Source organism: Vulpes vulpes, chromosome 10 (assembly GCF_048418805.1).
Source record: "Vulpes vulpes isolate BD-2025 chromosome 10, VulVul3, whole genome shotgun sequence".
Taxonomy (NCBI): Eukaryota; Metazoa; Chordata; class Mammalia; order Carnivora; family Canidae; genus Vulpes; species Vulpes vulpes.
This window is the reverse complement of record NC_132789.1, coordinates 5,987,345-6,004,944: the sequence shown is the minus strand read 5'-3', so window position 1 is coordinate 6,004,944 and position 17,600 is coordinate 5,987,345. Positions and strand designations below refer to the sequence as shown.

General features: G+C 44.2%; 1 protein-coding gene across 1 annotated transcript in view; it reads left to right on the top strand.

The window, feature by feature from the left end:
- DNAH10 (dynein axonemal heavy chain 10) overlaps window positions 1-17,600 on the top strand; it is a 134,308-nt gene that overhangs the window by 55,870 nt on the left and 60,838 nt on the right. The window contains exons 28-37 of the mRNA XM_026017081.2: window positions 1,279-1,401; window positions 3,374-3,607; window positions 5,978-6,201; window positions 8,577-8,846; window positions 8,948-9,131; window positions 10,508-10,642; window positions 11,284-11,436; window positions 13,313-13,501; window positions 15,086-15,232; window positions 15,806-15,997. Of these exons, the coding sequence (XP_025872866.2) occupies window positions 1,279-1,401; window positions 3,374-3,607; window positions 5,978-6,201; window positions 8,577-8,846; window positions 8,948-9,131; window positions 10,508-10,642; window positions 11,284-11,436; window positions 13,313-13,501; window positions 15,086-15,232; window positions 15,806-15,997 (1,851 nt within the window). The remainder of the gene's footprint in view (window positions 1-1,278; window positions 1,402-3,373; window positions 3,608-5,977; window positions 6,202-8,576; window positions 8,847-8,947; window positions 9,132-10,507; window positions 10,643-11,283; window positions 11,437-13,312; window positions 13,502-15,085; window positions 15,233-15,805; window positions 15,998-17,600) is intronic.

Below are 17,600 nucleotides of genomic sequence, written 5' to 3'. Positions count from 1 at the left end.
AGGCAGAAACATAGGCAGAAGGAGAAGTAGGCTCAATGTGGAGGCCAATACAGGACTTGATCCCAAGACCCTGAGATCAGGACCTGAATTAAAGGCAGATGCTCAACCACTAAGCCACCCAGGTGCCCTCTTCTTGTGGGAAATACTAGTCCAGACTTCTTTGGGCAACCCAGGCTCATCTCACCGTTTTTGTGTGGCTGCCTCTTTTCCCTCCCCAGACCACAGGGGTTGTTCTAGGCCACAACTTGAGTTTTGGGTGGGATGATACCAACACTGGTTCACTGCTAGGGATGTGGTCCAGGCCCTCACCGCTCTCAAGCATGGGCTTCCTTTGCTTGCTATTTTTTGTCTATTACTTTAAATTAGGTTTTGCTTTTTATTTTATCTTTGATTTTCCTTCATTATTTTTTATTTGATTTTTCTTCGCTGTTTAAATTTTTCTCCATTACTTAAAAATATTTTTATTTTTATTAATTATTTTTCTTTTTTCTTCTCTTTTCTTCATTAAAATTAAAAAAATGGATGTGAAATTTACATAACAAAATTAATCATTTTATTTATTTAAAGATTTTATTTATTTGAGAGAGAGTGTGTGTGAGAGAGAGAGAACACAAGCAATGGAGAGTGGTAGATGGAGAGAGAGAAGCAGACTCCTCACTTAGCAGGGAGTCTAATATTGGACTCACTGGGATCATGACCTGAGCTGAAGGCAGATGCTTAACAGATTGAGCCACCCAGGTGCCCTATTTTATTTATTTTTTAAAAGATTTATTTATTTTAGAGAGGATGAGAGAGGCAGAGGGAGAGAGAGAATCCTCAAGCAGACTCCCTCCTGAGCACAGAGCCTGATGTGGGGCTCAGTCTCACGACCCTGAGACTGTGACCTGAGCCGAAACCAAAAGTCAGACGCTTAACCAACTGAGCCACCCAGGTGCCCCTGTCTGGGCTTTTTTTTTTTTTTTTTATGATTTGTCCTTTGTTCCTCTGGGTTATAGGGCTCCAACCCTGCTTACAACTAGAAGCTTCTTCCTTGTCCTGGGCTAGTGTGGAGAGTTTTATTTTGCTTTTGAGTTTTCTTTTGCTTTGTATCTCAAAATATTTAGCTATGATTTCTCTATTGTTCTTATATATTTGGAAAGGAGTGTATGCACTCACTCTGCCATCTTGCCTGGGAAGACTTTTGACCTGTGTTAATGTGACTCCGTCCCCTGTTAGAGTGGGATTTTACTATACGTACTTTGAGGTACCTGTGCTAACATTAATGTTGTGCATTTCCAGATATGGATGTTGGTTCAGAGGAAATGGATGTATCTTGAAAGCATTTTTATTGGTGGAGATATCAGGTCACAACTTCCAGATGAGGCAAAGAAGTTTGACAACATCGATAGGATATTTAAAAGGGCAAGTGATTGGCTTCTATTTTAGTCACGAAAGCACAGTTATTTGAGATACTTTTACTTATGTTTCTGCATGTAATATTTTGTCTGTTAAGTAGCTTCTGGATTTTTTTAAGTTTTTTTTTTTTTTAAGTAATCTCTACACCCAACACGGGGCTTGAACTCATGACTCTGAGATTGAGTTACATGCTCTTCTAACTGAGCCAGCCAGACACCCCGAATCCTGAACTTTTAAAAATCATTACATATGACTTTAATCTGTTCAGTAGAAATTTCTGTTTGGTTTCAAGCCACTGGCATATGACACTTTAACTTTTTTATACTTATTTTTTATTATAAAAGAAATACTTGCTTAAAAGCTTGGAAAATGTAAAAAGGTAGGGAAAAAAATGTGTCTTCTAGACTTCCATCACCTCGATGTGACCACTTCAATATGCCATATATTTCTTTTGTCTTTTTTTTCTGTGTACATGGGTTTAAACACACAATGTTAATAGTATTGTGTATAATTTTTTCTAATTTTCTTTTAATATGAGAAAGGTATTTGATATTATGAAACTGAGAAAAGATTTTAATGCCTTTATATAATGTTCCAGTGAGTGGTTTGACATTACTTTAGTTGATTGTTATAACGAGGCATCTTGTTTGAAGAGGAGTTCTTTGCTTTCATAAATAATTTATGGGCTTGTGCCTTGTGTCTTTTCATTTAGGATGAATATCTTATGGGAGATTGTTGGAAAGTAAATTGCCTGTGAAGAAATATTGCCCATTTTAAAGTCCTTTTTGGAAAGGGTTGTGCCCGTCATCGCTGCCCTTAAGCCATTAGTGGGATGAAGGTCTTAACCCAGAGCTGCCTGCCCTCATTTGGGTCTCCTTTATCCATTAGAGTTGATAATATTTCCTTATTCATTTGCATAAGCTTTTTTTTTGAAACTTAAGAAAAAAATCACACAGTGGATATTTATTATAGAAGGATTTAGAAACTATAAAAAAAAAAGCAAAAAAATACCTATAATCCCACACCCAAGATAACTGTTTTGACAGTTTAACATATATATTTCCAGAATGTGTTTATTCCTGTGTCAACATATAAATAAATATTCCATAAAATAATATCATTCTTACCAATATGATAATTTAAAAAATATACATCTTTTTAAAAAGATGTTATTTATTCATGAGAGACACACAGAGAGAGGCAGAAACATAGGCAGAGGGAGAGACAGGCTCCCTGTGGGGAGCCGGATGTGGGACTCTATCCCAGGACCCCAGGATCACAACTTGAGCCAAAGGCAGACACTCAACCACTGAGCCACCCAGGGGCCCCTGACATATACATCTTTGACATTACATTAGTTGATTGTTGTAAGGAGACACCTTATTCGAAAAGGAATTCTTTGCTTTCATAAATAACTTGTGGGCTTGTGCCTTGCAAATAAAAAAAATATTATATTTGACATAAACATCTAAATTATCACTTTCAGCCAAAGACTGACCCAGTTTCCTATTGGATGTTTGGGGTATTTCCCTTCCCATCACCTGCCTCCTTGTGCCCCTGTAAAGAGGGCTGGAGTGAATATTCCAGGACATGCAGGTGGCCCTAAGTGGTGTTGCAGGCTTCATTCATCCCTGAAGGTTGACGGAGGGCCTTCTATGTGCAGACACTGTTGTTGGCCCATAGGGCACACCAGTGAGCAAGAGAGATTATAAATCCCTGCCTCAGACAGCTGACCTTCTAGTGGGAGGATGGAAAAAATTAACACCAGAGATGAGTAAATGATCTAAAGTTCTCTTGCAGGTGCTAGGGACCTTTATGCCGCATTGGCCCTCCAAAAGCTGTGGTTCAGGGGCTTGTTGGTTGTTTTCTGTTGTGCTGGGGGCTCTGGCCACTGCTCACCCCAGGGGCCAGAGCAGTTGCCCACCCCGCCCCCACTTCCCCAGCCTGGCCTGACAGCTCCCCTCTCACCCTCCTCCAGATCATGGGCGAGACCTTAAAGGACCCCGTGATCAAGAGATGCTGCGAGGCCCCGAACCGCCTGGCCGACTTGCAGCACATCAGTGAGGGCCTCGAGAAATGCCAGAAGAGCTTGAACGACTACTTAGATTCCAAGAGAAACGCTTTCCCGAGGTTCTTCTTCATTTCTGACGATGAGCTGCTCAGCATCCTGGGGAATAGCGACCCACTGTGCGTCCAGGAACACATGATCAAGGTAGGTGCCTCCTGTCCCGCCCCCACCCCCACCCAAGGGAGCAGCTGCAGATGCTGTCACTGTGTCACGTGATCTGTTCCATTCCACGTCTCTGCGCAGTTGGCTTGGCACTGGGAAATGCTGCTGGGCTTTTATCAGAAACTTAAATGTCATGAAATCCACTTAGTCTGAAATCACACGAAGATTCCACTGTTATTTGTTGCTATTTATTTTTCTGTAGTCCAAAAACATTTTTTTTAGAAACTAAAAAGAAGATAGTAATATACAAAGACTAATATAATAAGCTGGGAGGTGATATAGTATAGGGCTTCAGCATGAGGACTCTGGAGCCAGACTGCCTGGGTTCAAATCTGGACCCCACACAGATTTGCTATGTGACTTTTGGCAAGTTACTTAACTTCTCTGGGCATCAGTTTCTTTCTCTCTTTCTTTCTTTCTTTCTTTCTTTCTTTCTTTCTTTCTTTCTTTCTTCTTTTTCTTTCTTCTTTCTTTCTCTTTCTTTCTTTCTTTCTTTCTTTCTTTCTTTCTTCTTTTTCTTTCTTCTTTCTTTCTCTTTCTTTCTTTTTCTTTTTCTTTTTCTTTTTCTTTCCTTTCTTTCTTCTTTTCCTTCCTTCCATCTGTCCTTCCTTCCTTTCAAGATTTTATTTATTATTTGAGAGAGAGTGACTACACAGAGGGAGAGGGAAAAGCAGGCTCCCCACTGAGCAGGGAGCCTGACATGGGGCTTGATCCCAGCACCCTGAGACCATGACCTGAGCCAAAGGCAGACGCTTCACTGACTGAACCACCCAGGTGCCCATCGGTTTCTTATATCTGTATGGGGGTAACTCCAATAGTTACCTGCTTCAGTGGAGTTGTTATTAAGATTAAATGAGTTTGTGTTTGTAAACTACTTAGTACCAGCCCTAGGATGTTGGCTAAATTACCTTATCCACCACCCAGAACTCACTGGTAACCAGCTTGTTACCAGTTAGTCCTGTTTGCTCCCCCCACCAACCCACCGTCTTTGTGAAACAAGGCTGTAGAGAAAAAGTTGCTATACTCTCTGTCCCTTCTCCCCATCACAACTCTCCCTCCCCTTTCAAGAGGCAGCCACTAGCATGAATGTGTTGTGGTTCCTTCCAGCCCGTGATTTGCATACTTGGACACAAATGTATGTGTATCCGCAAACAGTACTGCCTGGCGGGAAACAATAGACAAAACTGTCTCTGGTGATACCAGCCAGAGCATGGCCAGAATGAACCTTCGATCTGCCGGTCAAAGCTCTATATTTAGTGTCAGCCTGGGCCAGGTGTTCTCCACCTTGGCCATGTTGGTGGTTGGGTCAGATATTGCTCGGCACTGAGTGTGGATGTGTGGGGGCGGTGGGGGGCCACCCTGTGCACTGTATCCTGGCCTCTACCCTCAGGAAGCCAGGAGCATTGCTCTCTAGTCACAACAACCAGAAGTGTCATTGCTGACACTGACATTACCCTAGTGTCCCCCCCCCACCCTGTGGGGGCAGAACCACTGTGGTTATGAATCAGCATTGTAGAAGAATCCCTTTATTCTAATAAACAAAGCATTTGGGATTAAGGACATAGCTCCATTACTTTCCCTTTAGTTAATACTGATGTCCTTCTTATACTAAAATTCTTGTTTTTGGTCATATGTGTTCCTTTCTTAAAGTGAAGTTTTATATTTTGCTTCTACTTTTGTAAGCAAATATTTCACTGCTTTAGAAAATCATGTGTTAGGAGCACTTCGTTTACTGGTAGCCCTGGTGCAAACTTCTGGTTTTCTCCTTGGAAGCCTGTTGCCTTCGCCTTCTCTGACTTGCAGAGTGCTTTGTCTTCTATCCTGGGTCCTAAAAGACTCATTTTTCTGAGTATCGTCCTGATGAATAACAGCAACGATGGGCATGTGTTTGCCATGCCAGCGACCTTTGCCGCACGGTGTCTGCTTTGACCCTCCCAACCTCTTCTTGTAAGTGCTGTAATTATGTCTGATCCAGGATGAGAGAGGAGAAGCAGCTTGCCCCAGGTCACCTGGTTGGGCCGTGGGGGGCTTCAAGTGCACATCTAACTCCTCTGCCCCTGGGGTGTTGAATCTCACCGCCGGTCTGTGTCTCCTGGGTCCAGATACCTCTCCATAGCCGCATATGCTCCAGAATCTCAAGTGTAGGGGGGGGAGCATATCTTCTTTTCCTTCCTTCCTTTTGAACCCCAAACAGACGTTTGTGCACTGCAGATAGACGCAAGCAGCCGCTGTATGTCCCTGTTTCGTGCTGTGTCCCTGTGGCTCCTGTGTGTGACAGAGCGCTGGCCACAGGCCCTTCTGTGGGCCACTATCCTGTGTTGTCACAGGGTGGACTGTCCCACTGTATTGCAGATGTATGACAACATAGCTCTGCTGAGGTTTAACGACGGTGAGAATGGAGAGAAGCTGGTGTCTGCCATGATTTCAGCAGAAGGGGAAGTCATGGAGTTCCGCAAGATCATCCGGGCCGAGGGGCGTGTGGAGGACTGGATGACGGCCGTTTTGAACGAGATGCGGAGGACCAACCGGCTGATCACCAAAGAGGCTATTTTTAGATACTGTGAAGACAGAAGCAGGTAGGGTGGCGAATGTGAACACCTGTCACTGTATCATATCATGTATGACATCATATCATCATAGTCATGATGGGTTAATATTAAGGGCTTGGAATAGATCAAATGACATTCTGAATGAAGTTTTCTTTTCTTGCAATAGCTAAGCTAGCCTGTGCATTGTCTGTCTTTAAAAGATCACCTAGTTCAGAACTTCTCAAAGTGTGGTGGCATCTGGACCAGCAGCATGAGGGCCCCTGGGGGGCTTGTTAGAAATCCACATGCCTGGGCCCTCCCCCAAACCTGCCTCACCAGAAACTCTGGGGGTGGGGCTGCCCATGTATTTTATAAGCCCCTCCCCAGGGATTCTGAGTACACTCAAGTGTGAGAGTCACTGACCTGGTGACTGGACAAGAACCAGGTATTCAGGAGGGTTAATCTATGTTAAGGAGTAGAGTTGTTTCTAAAATATTTAGCGATCTCAATCACACCTTGATTTTTGTGGCCTGAAAAGCATCTAGGCACCTGCTTCTTTATTGCCAAGAGGGCAGGTTTTATTATTTATTTATTTATTTATTTATTTATTTATTTATTTATTTATGATAGACAGAGAGAGGCAGAGACACGGGCAGAGGGAGAAGTAGGCCCCATGCCAGGAGCCTGATGTGGGACTGGATCCTGGGTCCCCAGGATCACACCCTGGGCGGAAGGCAGGCGCCAAACCACTGAGCCACCCAGAGATCCCAAGAGGGCAGGTTTTAATGTGCGGTTGAGCACCAAGTACATAAAGCATCTTTGGATAATGTGTTCTGTTAGATTTAGATGGGATTATATTTAGCAGGCCTTTATGCAGATATAAAACCTCTATTATTATTTTAGGAATACTATCCTTTTGATTTTATACACTACCTTTTTGGTTTTATAAACTGAAAACATCTATTTAATAACTTATTAGAGAATAGCATTATATTGGTAGGATTATGAGCCTTCTATTTTTAGGTACTGTAAGAATTGGTTTATATCCTTATGTAATTAGGTATATATAGATCTGTTCAGTGGTGTGCAGGTAAAGTGGATTTCTGAAAAAAGGGAAAAAAAAAGCTTTGATTTAGAGAATTCATCAATATTCGTGGTGTAAATATTCCCACCATGGCTGGTTTCAAAGTTAAGTGGAATAATGGTAAGTGGTTTGAACATCAGACTGCAAAATTCTTGACAATTTGAAAGTGAACTCTTGAGAACTGATAGGAGGTGGCTCTAGCACATTATCAGCTATATTTATTGATTGAACTAATATTTATCGGATTCCTGCTATGAGCTAATCACTGTGGTATATGCCCTTACAAAGCTGAACTAGATAGGGGCACCTGGGTAAGCATCTGCCTTTGGCTCAGGTCATGATCCTGGGGTCCCGGGATTGAGTCCCACATCGGGCTCCCTGTGGGGAGCCTGCTTCTCCCTCTGCCCATGTCTCTGTCTCTCTCTCTGTGTCTCTCATGAATAAATAAATAAAATCTAAAAAACAAAACAAAACAAAAGAAAAAACAACAAACAAAAAACCCCCAAAGCTGAACTAGACAGAAATCACCAGCCTCTGGAAGTAGTGATCATTGAGTATTTTGAAGTCTCCTTCATGCTTCCAGACTAGGTGAATTTTACACCAACATTAGTTTTATCTACATCATAACTACCACCTTGCCAAGGCATTGCTGTGTGTCACAGGGTGTGGTTGGCAGGAGACAGAGTAAGAGAAAGTACTGCGAAGTGTCTGTGCCACCCTGTTCCTCCCCAAATTACCATGGGATCGAAAAGAGTAGAAGAGAGTAGTGAGTAATACTTAGGAAGCTATAACAAAGCAACATGGGTGGTGTGGTCAGAGATTATTTAGTTTTTTGTTGGAATTTTTAAAAAAGATTTTGTTTATTTATTCATGAGAGACACAGAGACAGAGAGAGAGGCAGAGACACAGGCAGAGGGAGAAACAGGCTCCATGCAGGGAGGCTGATGTGGAACTCGATTCTGGGTCTCCAAGATCTCGCCCTGGGCTGAAGGCAGCACTAAACCGCTGAGCCACCCGGGCTGCCCTTTTTGTTGGAATTTTTTAAAAATGTAAAAATTCTTATAATATGCTCATAATACTAAGTCACTCTGAACATCTTTACAGGCATATTTTAGAAGTCATCTAGCATCTTTCTGCACAGTCACCTCTACCTCTGTTGTGTGTGCATGTCGCCGGGCTTGTATTTTCCTGTCCAGTGGAAGAGTTACTGTCATTTGCTTACCTAGAGCCCGTATGTTGCCTTCTCCATTACAGATCAAAGAAACACATTCTGACGGCAACCAGTATCTGGTGTCGGTCCCTGGTACAAGATCTCAAACAGGCGTGCTTTTTCCTTTAGAGTCGACTGGATGCTCCTATATCAAGGGATGGTGGTGCTGGCCGCCAGCCAGGTGTGGTGGACCTGGGAGGTGGAGGACGTCTTCCACAAAGTGCAGAAGGGGGAGAAGCAGGCCATGAAGGAGTACGGCAAGAAAATGCACCAGCAGATTGATGAGTTGGTCACTCGGATCACCATGCCCTTAAACAAAAATGACAGAAAGAAATACAACACGGTTCTCATCATTGACGTGCATGCCAGAGATATAGTCGATTCTTTCATAAGAGACAGGTCGGGACCTGTGGGGAACGGGGCGGGGGGCAGCATGTCCCAGGGCGTCCTCCACCTTGCTTGTTTTCCTCGACGTCTTCTCCCACGTCTCCTCCTTCCAGCATTCTCGAGGCCCGGGAGTTTGAATGGGAAAGTCAGCTGCGGTTTTACTGGGACCGGGAACCGGACGAGCTGAACATCCGTCAGTGCACGGGCACATTCAGCTACGGCTATGAGTACATGGGCCTGAATGGGAGGTTGGTCATCACGCCGCTCACAGACCGGATTTACCTGACTCTCACCCAGGTGATGGGCTGTGGTCATTCGCCACCTGTGGTTATGGGTTGTTCTCTAAGCATGATTAGGGTGACTGGGGATATCTCTACTGGGTTGGCCAGTGTCCCTCCCTTCCAATTCATGTCCACACTAGGAACCTCCGATGTGACCTTATTTAGAAGTAGGGTCTTTGTAGATTTAATAAGTGAAGGATTGAGAACATCCTGGATTAGGGCCATAAGTCCGATGACTAGTGTCCTTGGAAGAAGAGGAGAGGACAGAGAGGCAGGAAAGGTGATGCTAAGACAGAGGTGGGGATTGGAGTGATGTGGCCAAAGCCAAGGAATGCTTTGAGCCACCAGAGCAAAGAGAGCCCCCCCTAGAAGCTTCAGAGAGAGCACAGCCCTACCAACACCTCCATTTCAGGCTTCTGGCCCACGTTGCTGTGAATGAATACATTTCTATTGTTTTAAACCCCAACTTGGTGGTAATTTGCCAGGGCAGCCCCAGGAAACCAGTGCCAATATTAAGGGACATTGTTTAAAATTCGTAAATGAGTTTCAACTCAGAACATGACCTACTTGCCACCTTTTGGGATTGGGCTATTGCAGGTTCAGGCATCTCCTAAAACCACTCTCAGGCTTAACAATTTGCTGAAAGTGACTCACAGAACTCAGAAAAGCCAGTATGGTCATAGTTGTGGTTTATTATAGCAAAAGGAGATGGATCAAAATTTGCAGTGGGAGATGGCTGAGGATGGGGTCCGGGAGAGACCAGGCTGGGAGCATGGTTGTGCAGATGGCATTATCTCTTGTAGCAACTACACATGGCTGCAGGCAGGATGTATTGCCACCCAGAGAAGCTCACCAGAGATGCTTGGTGTCTAGGGTTTCAGCTGGGGACTGGTCATGTAGAAATGACTGGTCATGCTTGGATTGCTGACTTTAGTTCCTAGCCACTCCGGAAATCAAGCCAATACCATGTGGCCCAAAATCACTGTTCTCAGGACATTCCAAGGGCTTTGAGGTCAACTTCTAGAATTTGGAGACAAAGGCCATCAAACCTTTCCTTGGGGAGGACTAATCCTTTACTAAACAGATGTACATGTGTCCATGAGCCTCAATTCTGGGAACTCCTGGTACATTGTCTTCAGGGTAGGCAGATTCCAGCATGTTGCTAGAATCTGATACCCTGGTTCCTATATCATGGCATGGAGGTGGTCAGTAGAAGTTAAAGGAAAAACACAGAAAAGAAATGTTAAAAATGTGACTGTCAGAAAAGGTGAGCATTAACTGTCCGTTGCCACATGTATATTCCACATATATCGTCACAGTGCTTTGGGAAATGGCACCTGTTTCCTTGTGTGAATCAGACAACATAGGCTTTGTGGTTTGGCTCCTTAACAGGCGCTGTCCATGTATCTGGGAGGGGCCCCCGCTGGCCCAGCAGGTACTGGCAAAACTGAGACCACCAAGGATCTGGCCAAAGCCCTGGGCTTGCTCTGTGTTGTGACCAATTGTGGTGAAGGCATGGATTATAAGGTATGACCTCAGTGTCACTCCTGGTACTGCTACTGGACAGAGAGCAGAACATGGGACATGGTAGGAAGGCATTTCACCCCATATTCTTCCATGAAAAGACATGGAGACAGCTGGAGGAAGAGAGCAGATAAATCTTTCACCCTCGGTCTCAGAGCTTGTGTGTGTCTGCTTGTTAGCAACATGTAGGCTAAACATCGTAAACTGATTTATGAGAGAGAGAGAGAGAGAGAGAGAGAGAGAGAGAGAGGCAGAGACACAGGAGGGGGAAGAAGCAGGCTCCATGCCGGGAGCCTGACGCGGGACTCGATCCTGGGACTCCAGGATCGCGCCCTGGGCCAAAGGCAGGCGCCGAACCGCTGAGCCACCCAGGGATCCCTCATGTTCCAGTATTTCAAGAGAAGCCAGGATTCTGGAGTTTTTCATAAAATTCCTTAATTTATAAAGTCCTGTGAATGGGAACTGGCCCAGGAGGATCCTGGAAGTCTTGCCAGAAAGATCCACCAGTGGGGTGATTGGCTGGCTGCCTCTCTGGCAACCGGATACAAGCTCTCTGTTTTAACTTAGGGAACATATTTGTAAATATGTCACTTGTGATTTTAAAGTTAAAAATTGCCCTTGTCCTGACATTTCTTTCACTCTAGGCCATTGGGAAGATTTTCTCTGGCCTTGCCCAGTGTGGGGCTTGGGGCTGCTTTGATGAGTTCAATCGAATCGATGCCTCTGTGCTATCTGTCATCTCATCTCAGATTCAGACGATCCGCAACGCTCTGATTCATCAGCTAACCACGTTCCGGGTGAGCATGAGTGTGAAGTTGGGCCTGATCACACTCTTCAGGGTGGAAACTTTGCTGTGTTCCTTTTGAAACATCAGATGAAGGCTTGACAGATTTTTGCTTTTGAATTGAGTTAGTTGGGTTTCCCAAAATTATCAGCATCTTTGAGAATTAGAGACTGCAGTATTCTAGAACTTCAAACTAATTCCAGACATAGAAGTAGTAGTAGCTATAGACAAGTAAGGCAGTGTTCTCAAGTAAGTAATGTCCAGAGCCCCCTTTAAAGAAAAAAAAAATTCTTGGTCACTTCCCAAGTTTGAGAGGGAAAAAAAAAAGCAACCTTAAAGATGAATGTTCCATTCAATTGAAATGTCTTTCAATATATAGTATTACACAAACAGAAAATTTTGCCTTCTGCCTCGTGAAGTTAGGGCATTAAAACGAGCTGGATTTTTAAGGTTGTCATCAAAATGAAAAGGCAATTTTGAAAAAAATTTTGAGCATCACTGATTTCTGCCCATCCAAGATTATATTTGCAGACCCAAGCTGGTAAGTCTGCAGTAAGTTATAGCTGATGATGCTGGATCAGAATTTGGAAAAAAACGATCTTATTACATGATTTAGATAGTCCCAAAGTTGGTTCTGTGACAAAGGGGACCAGAGTGCCTGGGCCATGTCCCTGCACCGGGGTCCCCTGGGATCCTGGCGTGCTCTGATGTACTCCCTACCCCCTGTGTGCCCCCACATTCTTGTCACCTTATGCCACTTGCCTTGAGGGCACACTGGGCCCTGTCACAACATTTTTGTCCCTGTCTGCCTAGGATTGTCCTTCCTTCCCTTGTGCCTGAAAAACTCCTATATATCCTCCAAGGCCCTACAGAGCCTCATCGAGAGGGCTAGTGAGGATTCGCTTGTGGGTCCCTCTGTGCCCCTGGCACCCCACCACTCTTTCTCTTAGACCACAGTGCAGTTCATTGTCAAGAGATTATGGAAACTAGATACTGTTAAACATTTTCAGGATTCCCATAAAGGCTTTGGATGGATTTTCTCTTAATTGGTTCTCCTGGGCCCCACATGGATATAAGGGAGTGGGTGACGGTGAGCAAGTGAGCAGGCTTGGGAGACAACATAGTGGCCTCCTTCCTCAGGGAGCATCAGCTATCTGCTGGACGGCCCTTTTGTTCCTGAGGCAGGCTGTGCCTCATAAAAATACTGTTTTCTATCTTTTATCTGTCCAGTGGACCGGTAAAAGAAATAAAATGGTGAAATCTTAGAGGAAAAAAAGTTGAGACAGGTGAAAGTTGGCTGTAGGCTAAAGAAATTCAAAACAGAGATTTCTGTAGTTTGTGGGTCCCTGAGGTGCCTGGAGGAATGGAGGCTGGTTTCTGGAAGGATGCTGGGGTGGGTTTCTGTGGGAAGAGTTGGTGCTGGGGTGGGGGGGGTGGAGCCAGAATGGGGGCAGGGACCAGTGACATGAATGAGAATCCACTTTGTGCAGAGCGTCAGACTGGGTGCTGGGGCACAGATCGATCGCCTCATTCGATCGATCACCACAACCTTGCAGAGAAGGAGACTCACTCAGAGAGGGTAGGGAGCCTGTCCAGGCTCACAGAGTGCCCGCATACTCCCCACGCTGCACTCCTTCCCAGCACCTGCTGCTTCTCGAAGTGTGCAGACTCTGGATTTGGATCACAGTTTGGCAGGGGCAAAGCTCATCACCTAGGACCCTTAGGCGAGAACCACAAGGACAACATTTGAGGCCTGGAAACAGACAGGAGTCAAAGGGTGGTGTCTTCCTTGTACCATGAAGATGAATAGCCCCGTGGCTCTCTCCGTCCCTTTTCCCTGGTGGTGGGCCTGCTGGCCTCATACCCCATTCTTTCCTGTCACCCTCCAGTTTGAAGGGCAGGAGATCGCCCTGGACTCGAGGATGGGCATCTTCATCACCATGAACCCGGGCTACGCGGGCCGCACGGAGCTGCCTGAGTCAGTGAAGGCTCTCTTCAGGCCCGTGGTGGTGATCGTGCCCGACCTGCAGCAGATCTGTGAGATCATGCTCTTCTCCGAGGGCTTCCTCTGGGCCAAGGTGATGTCTTGTTGGAGCCCTGCTCAGCCGTCCTGGGACCCCACCCTGCCTCTGCTTTCAGGCTGGGACTTGGGAAGTTTGCATTCTGTGTGGCTTAATTGTGTGTGTGTGTGTGTGTGCTTTGTCTCTCTCCACCTCCTGTCTCTTTTTAAAATTGTAAGTTTTATTTTCAAGTAATCAGACTCAACAAGAAGTGGGAACAATAGAGCAGAGTTCCATGTACCCCCTGCCTCCCCTGGTGATGACAATTTATACCCCCAAGGCAGGTTGTCAAAACCGGGACCGGGAGATGGGCATGGTGCTATTATCTCAGGCACAAGCTTTATCTGGATTCCATTAGTTTTTACATCTCCCTGTCTCTGTGGTATGTTTGTTTGTATATAGTTCTAGAACACTTTGTTGTATGTGTGGCATAGCCAGTGCCACAATCAGGATACAGAACTGGGCCATCACCACAAAGAAACTCCTTCCTGTCATCTCCTGGTAACATACCCTCTCCTTGGCCCTAACTCCCAGCAACCACCTCTCATTCTCTAACATGACAGTTGGTCACTTCAAGAATGTTCTGCACTTGGAATCCATACATATGTAACCCTCTGAAATGGACTTCTTTCACTTAGCCTCATACCTTGAGAATATGTGGCTTTAAAACACACACAGACACACACAAAATCTCCTTTATCATATTTTAAAATATGTATAAAAAGTATGCACCTATGTTTTCCCAGAAGGTTGTGAAAAGTATATTTAAATAGCAAGTGCTTTCAACACAAAGGGTTGTGAGGTCTCTTTTCTGTAATTTTTTAAAAAGGCTCTTGCTGCTTGCATGTTGTCTGGTTTTTAAACAGGAGTGGTGGGATCTCTGGTTCTTAGTCCTCATGCCATCCTTAGGGAGCAGCAGGCTTTGAATCATTGATGTAGTCGTCAAGATCAGTGGCTACATCAGTAGTCTGTGAGTGGCTGACTCATCTTGAAAAATGAGTTACAGGAGAAGCTTTTTTAATTTAAAGATTTTATTTATTTATTTGAGAGAGACAGAGATTGAGAATGAGAGAGCAAGAGAGAGGGAGAGAGAGAGAGAGAGGGAGAGCGAGAGCGAGCAGGAGTTGCAGGGGCAGGGCAGAGGGAAAAGGAGAAGCAAACTCTCTGCTCTATCTCAGGGCCCTGAGATCATGACCTGAGCCAAAGGCCGATGCTTCCCCGACTGAGCCATTCAGATTCCCCCAGGAGAAGATTTAACATGTTCAGGTCTAAATAAGAAGGAGGCATATTTTTGGAGTGTGGGTGCTATGATTTAAAAAGTGGGATGCGTTTTATTCTTAAGCTAAGGCAGTGAAGATCATCCTCAGCTTTCAAAGACAGTCCTCAAATTTTAGCAAGACTGGCATTCTTTGAAATTAGTTCCTAATTTGTCATCATTGAAAACAAAGGACCCATCCTGGTGTTTCTCTTAGAGGCAAGGGTCTGCTTGTTTATAGAGCAGTTCCATTGAATAATTTTATGTCCGTTTTCTTTGTAGAATGACGTCCTGTTGCTTTTAGGTCATTTTCTTTCCTTGTTTTTCATTATCTTTGATCACAAAAGACACTGTCCAAAAAGATGACTGTTCTGTATAAGTTGGCCCGGGAGCAGCTCTCCAAGCAACATCACTATGATTTTGGACTGAGAGCCCTGAAATCCGTGTTGGTAATGGCTGGAGAACTGAAGAGAGGCTCTTCTGATCTCAGAGAGGTAGGGACCATGGACACCGATGTTCTCCAGGTCTTTATCTGGTTCACGTGTACCTAACAAACACTGGGACATGATGATGGACTACAGCATAGTGTTCACAAGAAAGTTTTAGTTTTAGCTATCACTTCATTTACTTCATTTGGCTGCTGGCCTTAATTGGATCTCTTATTATTTATTAGTAGTATATGCTTTTTTCCCCTAATTTGACTAATTACCATAAGTCAAGTTGAATGTCTTCACAACTCTGATGCTTCAGTGGTAATAATCAATCCATAATTGCAGGATGGTGGGGTGGAGGGATGGGGATAAACCCAGTTCTCAAGAAAGCATAAGAATGATTTTTTTGTTTTTGTTTTTCTGCTTTGCAATAAAAGCACAGAACTCACTCCAAAGCAGACTTCTCAGTGCTGCTCTGTGGGCAACAGGCTCACATGTCTAGAGACTGTACTTTCAATGTTTTATGTCTTACATTTTATATGAAATTTCATTTTATATTTCATTAGAGGATTTCTATACTAGTCCCTGGGTTTTTCGGAAATAATCCTTAAAGACATCTGTTTCGTTCTGCCCCAGGATGTGGTGCTGATGAGGGCCCTTCGAGACATGAATCTGCCCAAGTTCGTATTTGAGGATGTCCCTCTTTTCCTTGGTTTGATTTCTGATCTGTTTCCTGGACTAGACTGCTCGCGTGTTCGCTACCCCAATTTTAATGATGCCGTGGAACAGGTGCTGGAGGAGAATGGCTACATTGTCTTACCTGTCCAGGTAAGAATGGTGCAAAATGTGAAAATGAATTCATAGGCTTCTTCTGGGTTTTTGGTCTTTCCATCTGAAAAAACTAAATGTGGAAAAATACACATAACATTTACCATCTTAACCATTTTTCCCTGATTTTTTTTATTGTGGTAAGGTATACATAACAAATTTTCCCTCATCTTACTCATGTTTAGTATAGTTTATTATATATTGTTACGTTTATCTATATTGTTGTGAAACAGATCTCCAGAACCTTTCCATCTTGTAAAACTGACACTCTATCTCCATTAACCAACACCCCCCCCTCACCCCTCCCCCACTTCCTCCCTCCCCCCACTCCTGAGGCCTGATGCCCACCTGGCACCCATCCTTCTGCTTTCTGTTCTATAAATCTGGCTCCTCTGGGGACATTATGTAAGTGGAATCTTGCCGTGTTTGTCCTTTTGTGACTGGCTTTTTTCATTTAGTGTGTTTCATAGTTTATCCATGTCATAGCAGGTGTCAGAATCACCTTCCTTTTTAAGGCTGAATAATATTCCACTGTACGTACATACTACCCTCCAGTTGTTTTTGGCATCATGTGATAACTCCAGTATTTTGTTTTGGGGTCCAGCTATCTAATATTCTCTCCCCACCCCACCTTTTTCTTTTTCCAGAGTCACACTTACAAGGAAAATTAAATTAGATGTTATTGATAAAGTGTTGATCATCTGAAGTCTGTAAGGTTGTATATGTTGCCAGAAAGCCATAAATTATGGCCAAAGTGTTCTGCTGAGCATATAAATGCCTAAAGCTGCACAACCAGGGTGGCCGCCTTTGGTTGGGGTATCTCAGGGTATCAGGCTACCCAGAAGCCTCGAGCTGGGGCAGCACGTACTGGCTGCAGATGAGAGTGCTCTCTGCGCCTTTCCTGACTCTGACATTTTCCTCTGGAGGTGGTTGTTTAAAAAGGGAATGTAAAATGGTATAGCAGCTATGAAAAAACAGTCCGGCAGTTCCCCAAGTAGTTAATCATACAGTTACCACATGCCCCAGCAATTCCACTACTATGTATCTACCCGAGAGAAGTGAGAATATATGTCCACGCAAGAACTTCTACACAAATGTTCATAGCACCGTTATTCATAAGAGCCCAAAATAGAATCAATACAAATATTCATCCATGGATGAATAAACCAGATGGGATCTTGCCACACAGAAGAATAGTATTTGGCCACAAAAAAGCATGCAGTCCTGACCCACGCTGCAATGTGGATGAACCCTGAAAACATGCGAGTGAGAGTAGCCAGACACAAAGGCCTGCATAGACTGTGTAATTCCATTTACGTCACTCTGTTTCTGTGTGGAGAATGGGGAAATCCATGGAGATAGAAAGCTGATGGGCAGTGCCAGTGTCTGGGGGCAGGGTTGGGAAGAGGTGATTAATGAATGCAGAATTTTTTTTGGAGGATATGGATGATGAAAATGTTCTAAAATTGAATGGAGTAATTGGTGCACATACTAAAAACCCACTGAATTGCAGACTTGAAATGAGTGAATTGTGTGGAATATGAATTGTAGCTCAACAAAGCTGTTTTTTTTTTTTTTAAAAAAAGGTGTGTTTACTGTAGCT